The sequence below is a fragment of the Lichenostomus cassidix genome, chromosome 6 (genome assembly GCF_008360975.1).
Source record: "Lichenostomus cassidix isolate B80296 chromosome 6, HeHo_3.0, whole genome shotgun sequence".
Lineage (NCBI taxonomy): Eukaryota > Metazoa > Chordata > Aves > Passeriformes > Meliphagidae > Lichenostomus > Lichenostomus cassidix.
The window spans coordinates 23,706,359-23,720,784 of NC_139487.1; the positions used below are offsets into that span (position 1 = coordinate 23,706,359).

The following is a 14,426-nucleotide window of genomic DNA, read 5'->3' on the forward strand; positions in this document are numbered from 1 at the left end:
CATTTTTACCACAAGTAAAAGGAGGTGGTAATTTAAGAAAAACATTCCTCTGGGAGATTCTGTTTATGTAAACTTGACATTGCAGTTTTTTCAAAATGCTTAGAAAGCCATAAACTTTTTTCTGCATTTCATGTTTAGCTTATTGCAAAATACGTTCATCCATATAATTTTAGAACATGAAGTTGCATTTGCACAAGCATAATAGAAGCATATAAATACAATATTTATATGTTAGATGTGAAGCACTCGAGCTTTTAGTTTTATAATATTTGAAAACATAAAACTACTTAAAATTAATTTCTCTTTCCTACTATTAAGTTTGTTAAAGCAGTCTGTATTTTTCTGTCTTTAACACAATACAGAACATAAAAGGGGTTTATTACAAACTTCCCAGCAATTTTTTATATGTGACACTTTTATTTTTGCCTAGGAAAGGGCGAGATGCATTACAGAGCAGAAGACATTGCCTGGTGCACAACCTAGGAGTTACAATGTGCTTGTCATTTGTCAGGTCAAAAAGAATCTGTTATGGTGGTTTGAAAAACAAAATTTTATACTAGGAATACAGTCTTAATGGAGATAAAAATTAAGCCCCACAACTATTCCTTTTGATACTTTAAAGGACTGTGTAGATTAGGGCATCTTCTGTTGGATGGAATGTTACACCTGCAACCCTTTAAAATATCTGGAATTGCATGTATGTCTCTAGTGAAGTAAGTATTTCCAGCCACTGTAAATTCATGCCACAGAAAGCAGAGGGACTTGCCCAGCTGCCTTGCCATTCCTCTCTCTATACTCCTCCTCATTTGGTCTTTTTTCCTCTCCCTGATTCGCTGGCTATTTTAACCCTGGGTGAGCTCCTTTCTGCAGGTCACTGCCCCAGAGCTTACCTCAGTGCACTGAGGTGTTACTGAGGGTGAGAAAAGGACTGGACTGCCTCCTCCTGGAGAGATGCAGGTTTTGGGTGGTCATCACACTGATGTGTGAGAGCCAGACCAGCCCTGGCTGATCCACCTTAGAGCTCAAATATGTATTACTCAAACTGCATGTTTCAAGTCTTTATGCAGTGTTTCATATGAAATATTCACAATGAGCATTTATCCAGAAGTTTTTGTCAGCATCATGAGCCAGGCAATATGACAGGGAGGATGATTGAGAAACCCTAACTGAGATGATCCTGTAATTCACAGGTGAAAACTGAGTCACAGAGACTTTCACAAGCAGGTGGATACTGCATCATCTTAGGGTGTTAGGCTTGTGACGCTGCCTTCTGATTTATTTGGATATATTGTTAGGAAAACCAGATTCCAGGAATGTGTGGTGTTTAATCCCTTTTTTTTTCTCAATTGTGTTTCTGTTATCTGTAATTTTCCTTTTATCTTTGTATTTTATAGCTGCTTCCAGAACTCACAAATCCAGATGAGCTGCTTTCATACCTGGATCCTCCTGATTTGCCAAGCAATAGCAATGATGACCTTCTGTCTCTCTTTGAGAACAACTGAAACCATATGTATTCTCCCATCCTTTTCACTTGTTCACACGTGTGTGGCTGCACAGCGAGGAATCTTAACACTCCTTTACCACAAGAGAAGAAAAAAAACCTCACAACTTGATCCAATGGTGCACTCCCTGCTTTCTTCATCTCAGAACTGCTTTTGTTAGCTTCAAAGACTGCGAAAGTGACGGGAGAAAATAACACAAAAGTTAAATAAATGCAGTAATCGCTGAGTCTGCCATGCTACATATGACAAAGAAGCATAGACAGTTGTGCAGCTATTGGAAACCCCATTTGGTGTTCATCCTCTAGAGAGAGAGTTCTGTGATAAACATAGTGTGAAGTATCTTGGCAAAACCGAATCTTGGCAAGGGAAGAAAAATCAACAGAATGGAACTGTCTTTAATTGACCCGTCTCAGAGTGTCTTTACAATGCTTGTTCTTCCATTTTTTTGAAACTCTATCTCCCTCTGCCCCACCTCTCCTCTGCCCCGCTCCAGCCATGGGTTTGCCTTGGAATGATTGTCCTGGCCACACAAAAATGAAAAAAACCCAAAACCCCAAACCATCTACAAAGCTCAAAAAAGCACAAATCCTATAGTCAAGTGGCAAAGATAGGGAAGACACACAGGCCTGTCAGAGGGAGCCAGCAGAATAGCTAATACGACTTCAGTAACAGTCCTGAGATCTTCAGGCTGCAGCCATGGGTGTTGGGATTTCTGCAGGCGCAGGGATCTTAACCACCTCTTTGCAGAGGATTCCTCTGGCCCAGCACACAGATTGGAAACACCCAGGAAAAATTTTTAAAGTGTTTGCAATGTTTAGGAATTTTTTGTGGTTCTGGTTTCAAATCAGTACTGTTTCTGGCTGCGTTAACATCCAGCTGTAGAGGTTGCTGTAATAGATCTTTTTGCATATGCCATGCATAATGGAAAAGAGAGGGAGGGGGGATGCAAACCAAACTGTTCCTGATTATTACCTACAGCCTTCGGTGCCCCAAGAGTTTGTGTCACTGTCTGTACTGCACAATGCGTAGTAAGACAAGCTGGGTTGAAGGCAGAAAGGAAATCATTGCAGGATGGAGGGAGAGTAACATCACTATCTGCGTAATTATTTTTAATAATCAGCTTGAGAAGGGGCATTAACATTGGACAGACGTCTTACAGCTTCATTTTAGTTTTGCTTTGCATTCTGTTTTCGTGACTGTTACAGATACTTCAGGCTTTTCCTTTTCTCCTCCTTCAGTTTCTTATTTTAAACTTTGGCTGCTGGGATGAGCTCTTTCTCCCGAAGGACCGAGCGTGGGGAGAATAAGTACTTGTCAGTAGATTGCTACTGCCCTCAAGAGACCCTGCTGCCACAATTACTGTCTTGCCCCTGTGATCTTTGCTTCTCGTGTAGTTGCTGCTCCTGCATGAGCTTCCTATTGCTTCTGTGCCCATTTCTGTGCTCTTTGTCTCTCTCTCTCTCTTATAAATGATGTACAGTAGCTGTGTAAGAAGTGCATGTGTGCCAACCTTGCCCTCGTGGTGCAACATTTCAGCTTTTGCCCACTGTACAGTTATTGGTTTTGTTTCTTTTTGATACTAAAGCATATTTGACCCTACTCCTTTTCCTCTTCCCAAATCCAATCAAACACCCTTCGTTTGCTCGCCACAATGCGTTTTAAACTGAAGTGCCAGGCAAAATTTTGTTTGTTCCTGTCAGTTTGACTAGATAGCTTCCTTAGCCCTCTGTGTTTAGTTTGCAATGCTGTAAATGGCATGCTCTGTGCTTACGACTCTGGATTTGCTTTCCTCACCAAAGTCATATTTGTAAATTCTCTGCATTTTTTGTTTTATTTTGCTCTTTTTGTTAACATTTCCCACTACTGCTGTACATGCGTCGTGGTATATATATCCTAGTCAGCAGCACCTTGCTGTAGATATTAAAGGAAATGGCGGTTTAGTTCTTTTATTTTCCAGTAGGAGTATTGAATCTGTCAAACGTATTATGTAGAAATGGTCCCACACTTATATTTTTCCTCTTTCAAGTTTTTTTAAGAAAGGCGCTGTTCATTATGCAAAATCAATTATTTTAAGAATTGCTATTGTAAATATCTTTGTGAATATTTTAGTATCGTCTTTGATAATATTCAACATTTTCATGATCTGGTTATACTTTTGCTGGTGTTTTTAAATACCTTGTCTGAAAAAAAATATGGGTCCTTTTTTAAAAAAGAAAATTGAGGGTTCTTTAACAGAATAAGGGAGTTGGGTTTTGGTTTTTTTCCCCCTATTTTCTTTTGGTAAGTTAGCCCAAATTTCATATCCATTTATGTGATGAACGAATTGATACATCAGGCAGTACCTGGATAATCAGGGCCCAGCTCTGTCATGGAAACATAATTGTGATTGCCTAGGGAAAAAGAAACCCCAACTGATCGACCAGTGCATTGACTGTGGGTGCTTGTGAGCTGGTAATGGCAGAGTTTGTTCATTTGCCCAAGTGAGCAGAACACGTAGGACCAGCTGTCTGACCAGGTAAAGATGCACTAAGGCAAGCAGCAAATCTGTATGGTACCATATTTATATCGCTGTACTGATGCTCCAGTCTCTGAAACTGGGGCAAAGACACTTAGGGATGTTGGTGGGTGGGGGAGGGAAACAGTATAGTATATTTTATTCTGCTTAGAAGTGTCTTTTTTCTTATGTAGGCTTGACAACCTGTAACAGATCTCTGCAGAATATTAAAGATACCTTGGTGTAATACATGGTAACATGGTTGTGGTGTGGTGCTGCTATCACACAATTCCTAGGAAAGAATTCAGTTACGGATACAGATGTGTTTTGTAGCCATTTTACTGTAGTAGTTTCCCCCTGTTTTTTTGCTGCAGTTTTTATATAGCTCTGGAAGTCATGTGCAGAGGTGGCTAATGATAAACTGACTTTATGCCCTTAGAGTTTGTTTTTTTCTGTTTGGGGGGTAAGTTTCTTAAGCCATAGGTTTGGGAGTAAAGAAGATTTCTCACTATTAGTTGAAACTGGTTGCTCTGATTTTTTTTTAATTGATTATATTTAATGTTCCATTCTCCACTGATTCCTGAGCAGCTAAGTTAATCACCTGAAATTAATTTTCTCTTAAACAAAACATTAGTATTTAAAACCAGGTATGTTAAGGATTGACCTTTTGCTAACTGATAGTATTTAAAATGTATCATTTAAAAGTACCTGTTGGAAAGCATAAAGGGAAAAAAAGCCCCGTAGATATTAGCAATATGTTTGGAGCAGTGTTGGCATCTGCTTTGTACAGTAATAGATAATTAAAGTGGACAATTGACACCTTTAAGCTTACAGAAACATTTGGTTTCTAAGCAGAACTTAAAAAAAAATACCATTTTTACCCATCACCCAAATGTTGGTCATCTGAAACAGTTTTAAAATTTATCTGTCAGCTAAAATCAGGTACTGTATAGTAAAGTCAGTATGAAAAAGCTTCTGAAAATTTAGTTATTTTTTTATCTGTTCACTGCCGTATTAAAGTTTAGAGAAAAAAACCTAGCAAATAGGGTAATCACAGTCATTTCTTTTAAAGCTTAATTATTATATGAGATTCCAGTAGTATTTTTCTTCTTTTTTTTGTTTGTTTACCTTTTAATCGTTTCCCTATGGAAGTTCATCTGGGAAAGAACCCACAGAGATCTACAGTTCTGCTGCCAAGACGTTATTATAGGACTGACAGATACACGCCAGTGTCTGCAGCAGAGACTCAAGGGACAGCTGTACATATGTAAATGACAAATAGAGACATGTTAACAGAAATGCATTCATTTTCCTTGGAATGTGCATTGTTTTTATTTCGCAGGAAAAAAAAGCTTGAAGCTCCATCTTATGTGGAAAATGAATCCTGTTTGTTAGCGTTTGTGGAGTCTCAGCATTTGTTCCACTTTCACTTCTGTAATATACTCTGATCCTTTGTTTTGTTTTGTTTTATCTACATGTAATATTTAGCTTACGTGTACTAGTCTATCACCTGTGTATTTTTAGGGTGCTACAGAAATAATGAAGAAAAATACGGGGATTAAAAAAAAAAAAATTGTAACCAAATTGATACTTTGTACAATTTTTGATATCACGATCAGAGGAGAATTAAAAAAAAAAAAAGTACAATCTGAGGTAACATGCAAAAATGGCCATTGTCTTTGTTTGTACATTGTATGTACAGTACAATGCAATCATTTCATACTTTAAACTGGTCAGAAAAAATAATTGTGATTTTTAGTCTTGCAAAACTGTATGTAGTTAGATGATGTGACAACCTAATATTTATCTAATAAATATGTATTCAGATGAAACCTGTATATTAGGTGTTCATGTGGTTATTTTGTATTTAAAGATCAAATTATTTGACTATTGCTAGACATTTATATACTCTGTTGTAACACTGAAGTATTCTCATTTGCTCATGTTAAATTTTTTTTCCTAAATAAATTTGCAAAATTAAGGTCTGACTAATTGGCAGCTGCTTTGTAAATTCTGAGTTTCCTTTTGAAACCATGAACTTCCCCTTTGCCCTCCCTGGTATGAGTTAATGTGGAAGTCAGTTGCACAAGGTGTACCTTTTTCAGAGAGCAGGACTGAGTTCAGGAAGGGAGAGGTGTGAACCACCCTGGAAGAAACAGAAGACATAAAAAAGATTATGAATGCAAACATGGGATCACACAGAAAAAAGTCCCTGCCAAGCAAGATATTGGTTACTTGCTATTCAGTATGCAGGGCACTGCCTCTCTCCCAAACAAGTAATAATTACTTTGAAATGAAATCTTTATGTAATATGAATAACAGGAAAGGATGGCTTCTCTCTGACATTGGCACATGTGGAGGTATTAAACATCCAGCACCTTTGTTTCAAACTCTTCCTAGTTTGCTGCTTTTCTTTCAGTTGGAACCTGTCATTAAAGTGACATTAGACAATTACTTCTTAATGCATCTCCATCCTAAAGTAGAAGCATTTGGTTTCTAAATGCAGCCTTTGAGTTACGAATCTGCTTTATTTATCTCCCTGTTCAACTGTGAGCAGCCTGAATGGTGACACAAGGAGTACACAGGATATCAACAGCCATGGCATGCACAGGTCTGTCTGAGAGAGTTCTGCACTGAACGGAGCCACAGCCACAGACACCAGACACTGAGAACTTGTTGTAACAGATCTGCTGAGCATCTCTCTATTTGTATATGGCATTTGTGGAAGCCTTTAGGCTAAACCCACCTTTGAAATTCACTCAAATACCTGGGAACAACCCAACCATTTCACAATAGGAATATCTATGCAAGCAGATACAGCAATTATTCCACACCTCCACAAGGGCACAAGTCTTTGTTGTTGATTGAGATACACACAAGTGTGTGTGTACATACATACGTACACATACATACATACATATATATAAATCTAGAGTAGGGATTGATTTTCTCAAAATTGGGACAAATAATTTGTTTCTGACTCTCAGTTTCTGCCTTCCTTGGCGGCACTGCCCATTACAGAGCTTTTAGGATAACATAATAAAACTGAGTTACAGTGTACACAGTAGTGAAACAAAAAATATTTATCCATTCCAGCCAATAATTAATAACTGTTTTGGTTTTGGTATTCTGTTTTCCTGGAAGCTCCCCAGAAGTGTCAGCAAGACATAGTGCAAACTGACTTTGGCATTGTACGAGTGGAGGAAAGCACAAAGAGCTCAAGTGATGTCCTTAAGTGCTGTACATTTTTCAAGCTTACTTTGAAGCCTGAGGAGGCTCCAACAATCCTGAAAGTGGTATTTCTCCCAGATGTCACCTGAGGACCCCAGGATAGGTAAGGTATGTGTATACAGTTGGTGCTGGTGTATCCTGTCCCATGTCTTGGCAATGTGTTCTGTGTGTCATGTACTCTGTGTGTCCTTCCAGAGAGCCACCTACATGAGTAACCTAACGATTAACCTTCATTAATCCATGTGCTAATCAATTGTGGAACAACTTCAGAACAAGCTTATTTCCTTGCATTTCTTCTCTGCTCTGCCTCATCAATATGGATCTCTGAATTATGTTGATTTGTGCACATTGTATCCTGTTGGCATGCACTTGATCATGCTTTTTACAGGAGTAACACATTGAAAACACTTAGAAACATGGAAGGGGGATGGAGCCCTTATCTCTTTTCTACTTGGACAATAGGGGTGGGAGTCCTGTGCATAGAACTGTTTGCTTTCATTTGAAGTAAGCTAGTCAGCACATAAAACAGCTGTACAATTCTCACCAGATATTCTATATATAATTCTTTAATTTGTTGTTCTTCTCTGTTTCCCTTTAAAATTAAAGAATGTAGTTTTACATTTCTATACCTAGTCTTATATTTGTATGCGTAATTAACCAGAACTCACTTCTTTGATACTTCCTTAAATTCCACATCTGTACAAATCTTCCTGCACTGTGAATTTCCAGTCTTGAACTATTATCTTTCTTTTTTACATTTTGAATTATTACCAGTATGTGACCTTATTACAGTTTTCCACTTTGTGTCACTGAAATCCTACTGACTCTTATGTAGGATATTGCTCCTAATGTCTGTCATTGTCTCAATGCCTATTCACATTTGTTCTGTCTAAAAAGAACATGGGCTTTTTCTTGTATCAGACTGAAAGCTTCTGCTGAGATATCTTGTTTCCATCAGTCTACAGAATTTTCCAGGGGAATATAGAAAGAAGTGGCCCCCAAGGAATATAATCAATGATGCAATTTTGTTTATAAAGCAAGCAGACAATAATTAGGTCATGGCTCCTGCAGGTGTTTAGCACATAACATGGCACAGGTGGGCTGACAGGTTTGTTTGCCACATAGTCCATCCACATTTCCAGAAACTCCTTGCCTAGACCATAATTGGTTTTCTACTATTTAAGTATAGCCTTCTGTTCAAATCCTTCCCTTTTGTGGACTGGATGAGATAAGGCTCTTTTCCCTGTCTGCTGAATATGTCTGCCTGGTTTGTCCAGAATCTTTCCAAATACTGAACTCACTGTACTTTTTGATAGATCCAGTTACACAAAGCAAAGTTAACACCAGTATTTACCACTTCTAAATACACTTGCTTCTCTACACCTTTTTGCCTCTATTAGACATCCTAAGAGGTAGATTTAGGATTATCAATTATGGTTTTCCTCTAGGTCAGAGTTATGACCAGTTTAATTTTTAATTGAATTTTACAGTTTAGGCTTTCCAATTTGTTCATAGCTGTTTCATGATGTTGGTTGTTTTAGATTTTGTTAAGAATGTTGTGGCACATTAATTTGTCACCTTGGTCTCATATGAACACATTGGTTATTATGAACATAGAGACAGGTTGCTAATTTTAATAAATTTTCAATAGCTACACACTAGAAAAAGACAAATATGTTTTAAAAATAATTTTGTTTGCAAAAACAATTGAAATTCTCCACTTATTTAATGAATGCTGGAGTTGAAGTCTTAGTGTGCTTTTAATGCATATTTATTCACATTTTTTAAATTCCTAATTTATAATCAGTGCTCCCTTTCCTTACTTTCGTGTTTCTCAGAATGTACGTTTTTAAGACATAGAAAATCAGTCAATTTTACCCATTTACCCATCTGATGAGCTTCCTAGTTAGTAACTGGCTGTAACACCCAGTTCATAAAGTTATTCAGAATATGTTCCTTCACAAGAAATCCTAGCAGTTTTCCTTTCCAAGTTGTGAATGATGGTCCCTCTGGGAACATGCATGGTTTCCATATTGCCACCACCAAACGGATAGCAAAATGTGCTGAAGTGGCACTGAGTCAGAGTCAAAAGCTAAGGAAAGCTAGACTCCTCTGAATGCTGAAAATTTCTTACTCTTGGCTTTGAAATATTTCACTGAATGCTTTGTTATCCAGAGATTACGTTCTTTGACTGTGAATGAGACATGCCTGAATTTGCATCTGCTGAGAGCTCAGTTGGTGGCACTTTGTGTATTCAGGTGATGGTCACATGCAGCTATGTCATGTAATTACGTCATAACGTTCCACCCTAACTTAAGTAGTACTGCTGTTACATGCTGAAGGGAAGCAATCCTTTCTGTAGGGAAATGGCAAAAAAGCAGAGAGGAATCTGAGATTCTGTGTGGTGAGGTTGCTTCCAGCAGAGCTGTTCATTACACAATAACTGGTAGAAATTTTTTAGTCTTGTTACATCTGTAAAGCATTTAATTTCTAGGTGATTCTTGTTCAAACTGATGCTATCTGTCCATTTTTAGCTTTCAGCTGTGAAGTTCCACAACTAAAAACGTGTCTCAAAACTATCGTTATAATTCAATTTGAGCAGACAGGATAATTCATCTTGTACAAGGTACAGAGGCAACTGTTACCTCAAAAATATGCTATGTATAATATCTATAATTTTTATGTATTTATATCTATATATTATTTATAGATATCTATATTATAAAGATAGGTAGATAGATTGATAGATAGATGATAGATAGATAGATGATAGATAGATGGATGATAGATAGATAGAGACAGATATAGATAGATGGATGATAGATTTTGACAGAAGACAAACCAAGGCAAGAAGGAAAACCCAAGTCTTTACCAGGCGGCCATTTAAGCTGAGCTCTCGAGAAACACACAGAGCAGAAAGGTCATGAAGACCATGACAATGTAAGGAAAATAATTGTGTACGAAACTGCCAAATATTGGGCAGGGAAAAAGATCAGAAAAGGGACCAAAATTGAGCCAAAGTCACATGAGAAAATAATTTTAAAAAATCAAGTACTATAGCAGGGATAGAGGATGCAAAACATATAGCTGTAAATCTGGGGTGCTGCTGGTGACATGCACGTGGGATCAGGAGTCCCACATGGCCCTGTACCTCTGTGAACACTGCTACCATTTCCCACTTGAGTTGCAAGTAAAATTAATTTCTAAAATTCATCTCAACCTAGAATGTCTTCTTACCACACTGTCAGTCTCAAAGGCTAAAGGTATTATGTTCTTCACCTGTTCGCATTTTCTAGTGTTCTTAACAGTGATTATAGGAAGTGTCTGGTGCACCTCTGGTTTTGGCTTCATCAGTTATATATTTGTTATATCACAGAAACAAGACCTGGCCAAGGGAATCACCCAGGAAGAGGAAAGATGAGGCACAGCAAGGGTTGGTAGTGGTGAGAGAACAGATGTTGGCTTCCATGCAAGTGGGTGTTGCAACAGCCTCTTGGGAAGGACAGGAGGGCAATGCACTGACTCCCACTCCCTGGGAAGGAGCTGCTAAGAGTCTCCTTTAATAAGTAGCTCCTACACAATTCCATTTTCAGTAAGATCATCCCAAACTCCACTCTCATCTCACTCATACAAGATGAAGTATCATGACTAATCAATTCTAAAAGTATTTCTGATACTATTACTTTATTACTTATTCCTCAGACCAGAGGTGGTAAATTAACTGAACTGATCCCTGTAAATTTCAAGTTGTGTTATAATGGAAATTTCTGTGGTTTAAAAGGTAGAAGGGCTCATGTAACTCTTGCTGTGTCTTAATACTGTTTTGTAAGTATGCAATGCCTTTCCCACCCACGGACAAATCAATGTCCTGAAGATTTATGAGGCCACTGGGAGCAGTAGCTGCATTTAGCTGAACCCTAAAAACATGCATTTTCAATGTCCTTCCTGCTTTGCCAGGCTGTTGTGATCTACCTGTAGGCAGCTGTAGCAGTGTATGGACAAAGTTCTGGGAAGCTGCAGGCAGCTGCAGGGTGCCCTGGGCACTGCATAGAGGCACTGAGACACATCAGCAGTGGGTTGCCATGCATTATGCAGGGAGATTGAATAATGAATTCCGGGCAAGCAATGTCACTCAGAAGTTCTGAAACTAAAATGCTAATCACAGCTGTAAAGAGCATGAGTGGATTGAGATTTTTCTTGTATGACTATTTGTAGGTAATTAGTATGAAGTCATGTGGGGAAACTCCTCCTCTATGCACAGTGTGTGCTGCAGAGAATGTTCACATAGTGAGCTGAGTTACTACAAGTTCCTAAGAGGAATCCTTGATTGGGGGAAATATTTATTAGCATTTTTACTTTTCATCCCTAAGTGTACCTATGTGGCCACTCTATGCCCTTTGAGCTCTTGTATAGTTTAATTTCACACTGCAATCACTTAGTGTAATGGAAAGGTCTTTCACCATCTCCCCCAACTCCAGTCCCCATTCATAAATAAATGCATATCACAGATACAGATCACAGAGTTCCTTTCCAGCTCTTCACTCATCTCCTAGCTTAGCCAAAACCTTGAAGAAAAAATTAGGCTGAGTCTTTTGAAGTGCAGCACATCCAGGCTCTGCAGCTGGAGGGTGGGAATGCCCACTGCAAATTCCTGCTCTCCTCACTTAAAATCAAGCTGAGTACCTGTATGACCTCTCCTTATTCTAACAGTCCTGATTAGCAGAGTCCTTGAGGTAACCATGTCCCAGATGTGCAAGTGTTCTTATAATGAATGTCAAAATCAATATTGCAGGAATTCCCTGTATCACAGTATCAAGTGGTGTTCCTATGCAATGCACTTAACGGTAGATTGCTGCAGCCTATATTTGAGTTTTTTATTTGCCTGGTCCAAGCACACAGCCCAAGGAAGAGCATATCAAAATGGGCCACAGACCATTTTGAGTTCCATGGAGTTGCATTTTTGCAGTTGGTAGGTTGCAAAAAGTGATCTTATCACATTTGCCAATAGCATCAGTCCAAGACTAACAATTAACCTACATTCCTGTGTCACAAATGAGTAGGCATGCAGTTGGACAGTTAGAATAAGGAGTGCATCTCACCTTTTTACCAGTGCACTGTCTGTCTGCTGGGGTAACACCATTGCAAGACCCTTGAAATCAAAATTCCTAAATTTTAGTTCACCTTTCAAGCATTTATTCCTTCTGTTTCTTTGGAAAAGCCACTTGACCGCTGCTGTTTCCTGTCTGTCTTGGCACAGTGGTGGTAATATTTCATCAGTTACTGAACAGTCTTTATGAAGACTTTTAAGTTATAAGTAATACATCAGCATGAAATTCTGTTATTGTATCATTCAAGGGTCTTCTTCCTATGCAGAAATTTCTCTGTGACAACATAAGAAGGGTCCTTTAGTAGGTGGTTTCTAAAAATATCTATTTAGAAACTAATTGCAAAAGGGCCCTCCTTGTTTATCCATCTGTAACTTCTGTATAATTTTGGGGCAAGGGAGAGGGATGATGAAATCTCTAAGGGCAGGTACCCATACCCCTGATAGCTCTGCTGAAGCACCTCTCTTGACTTTTGTCTACACCTGTGTCCTGTTGCCTATATAGTTTAGCACTTGTTTTCCAGCCAAATGTACTTAACTCCCTGGCAGATGTTGCAGAATTTCAACGATGGACATGTCTACAAATGGGTGTGTTCAGAGCACCCCTAAAATCATTTCAGTTTGCTGAGCTAGCTCTGAGCCTCATTTGGCAGGGATATGAGCCTTTGACAGTTTTTGGAGACCTTTTTCTGTCCTTCTTGGAAAGTGACCTCTGTAATTCACAAGTTCCTAGTCAAGCTGTCTGCATGAGTTGTAATTCATCTGACTCTGCAGGAATAGACCATAACAAGTGATTTAGTAGCTGTATTGCATAAACCTGGAGATAGTAATTCAGTCCATATTCTCAAATAAATAAATCACCACTATTTTGTCTTCTCACCAAGGCCTGCAAATGAAGAAAATTGCATTGTTTGCCCTACCAAAGACATCTGTGAACTCTTAGCAGAATAGTTCAATGCTTTTGTTCCACCTGTGTTTCCCAAGTGTGAAACAAGATGGTATTTTCTTTTGCTCATCTTTTGTCTTGTTTATTAAATAATAAATCCTTCAGAGCCGGAACTGTTTGTTGTTACAGGTGTAAACAGAACATCTAATTTTGATTTGTGCTTCTAGTGGCTACTGCAATTAAAACATTAAAAAGGAGTGTGAGGTTTTTTATGGTCACTAGATAATTGGTTGATGATTAGATTAACAGAAGTCAAAATTTACCAAAAATTGACTTGAAGTTGAGAAGATATGACAAGCTAAGTAGAAGGGCTGATTTAGCTCCTATTAAAAAAAAAACCACAACAAAAAAAATCACCTTTAGATTATTGGTAAAGAAACAGAAAATTATGCATACAGCATGGCACTGTATGCATAAAGTAAGTAATTATTCATCCTTATTTTGAATACTGTGTGAAGATCCCCTTATCCCAAAAATCCATAAAAGTGGAACAGCTCAGAGAGGGATAATAAAGATGATCCAAAGACATGGAAGAGCTTTGTTATAAATAATAATTGAGCTGGCTGTGACTCTTCAGTCTTGAAATGAGAGGAGAAGAGCTGTAGGTCTGTATGACAAAGATAGGTACCAAACAATTTGTCTCCTCCAGCACAAGAAGTAAAGCACACTAGATGAAGGTAACTGGATCAGTTACATTCAGGCATCAAAAGTTTACTATTCACCACTTAGGGGTGTCTTTGATTCTGTTATACTGTATTACATGGTTGTATTATTCTAACCTTCATTAGAATAATGAATTTATAATACAAGAAATGTGAAAATAATTATTAGAATCACACTTGATTTTCTTTTTTCTTTTTTTTAAGACATCTTATGGCACTAAGAATTTGAAAAAATTTTGTAAGTATATATGGAATCAGAATGGAAACGAGAAGATTTTATAGTATCTGAATATGACTGACATATGTACTAAGTACTTTCATCTAAGTTGCTAAGTTAGGAAAACTTGAAATCATGTGTGTTGCTATTTTCATATAGAACATGAACAATGTTTCACTACATTAAACCTGGACTGCTGCTGCTCTCCTTTGCAATCCCTCGGGCAGGTTTCCCCAGCGCAGGTGAGGCTCTGGAGCGATGCTGCGGGGC

The 14,426-nt window shown here is 38.2% G+C and overlaps 1 protein-coding gene and 1 long non-coding RNA gene across 15 annotated transcripts in view; one reads left to right on the plus strand and one right to left on the minus strand.

The window, feature by feature from the left end:
- ZMIZ1 (zinc finger MIZ-type containing 1) overlaps positions 1-5,834 on the plus strand; it is a 350,182-nt gene extending 344,348 nt beyond the window's left edge. For all 14 annotated transcript variants that reach the window (XM_085064018.1, XM_085064021.1, XM_085064020.1 and 11 more), the window contains one exon: positions 1,395-5,834. In XM_085064018.1, the coding sequence (XP_084920144.1) occupies positions 1,395-1,502 (108 nt within the window). In that variant the 3' untranslated portion in view covers positions 1,503-5,834. The remainder of the gene's footprint in view (positions 1-1,394) is intronic.
- LOC146435475 (uncharacterized) lies at positions 4,438-13,960 on the minus strand. Its single transcript, XR_014852960.1, has 2 exons — positions 11,200-13,960; positions 4,438-6,142 (listed from the first exon to the last, which is right to left on the minus strand). It is a non-coding gene; the product is annotated as an uncharacterized LOC146435475 (long non-coding RNA).
- Positions 13,961-14,426: the final 466 nt, after the last annotated feature.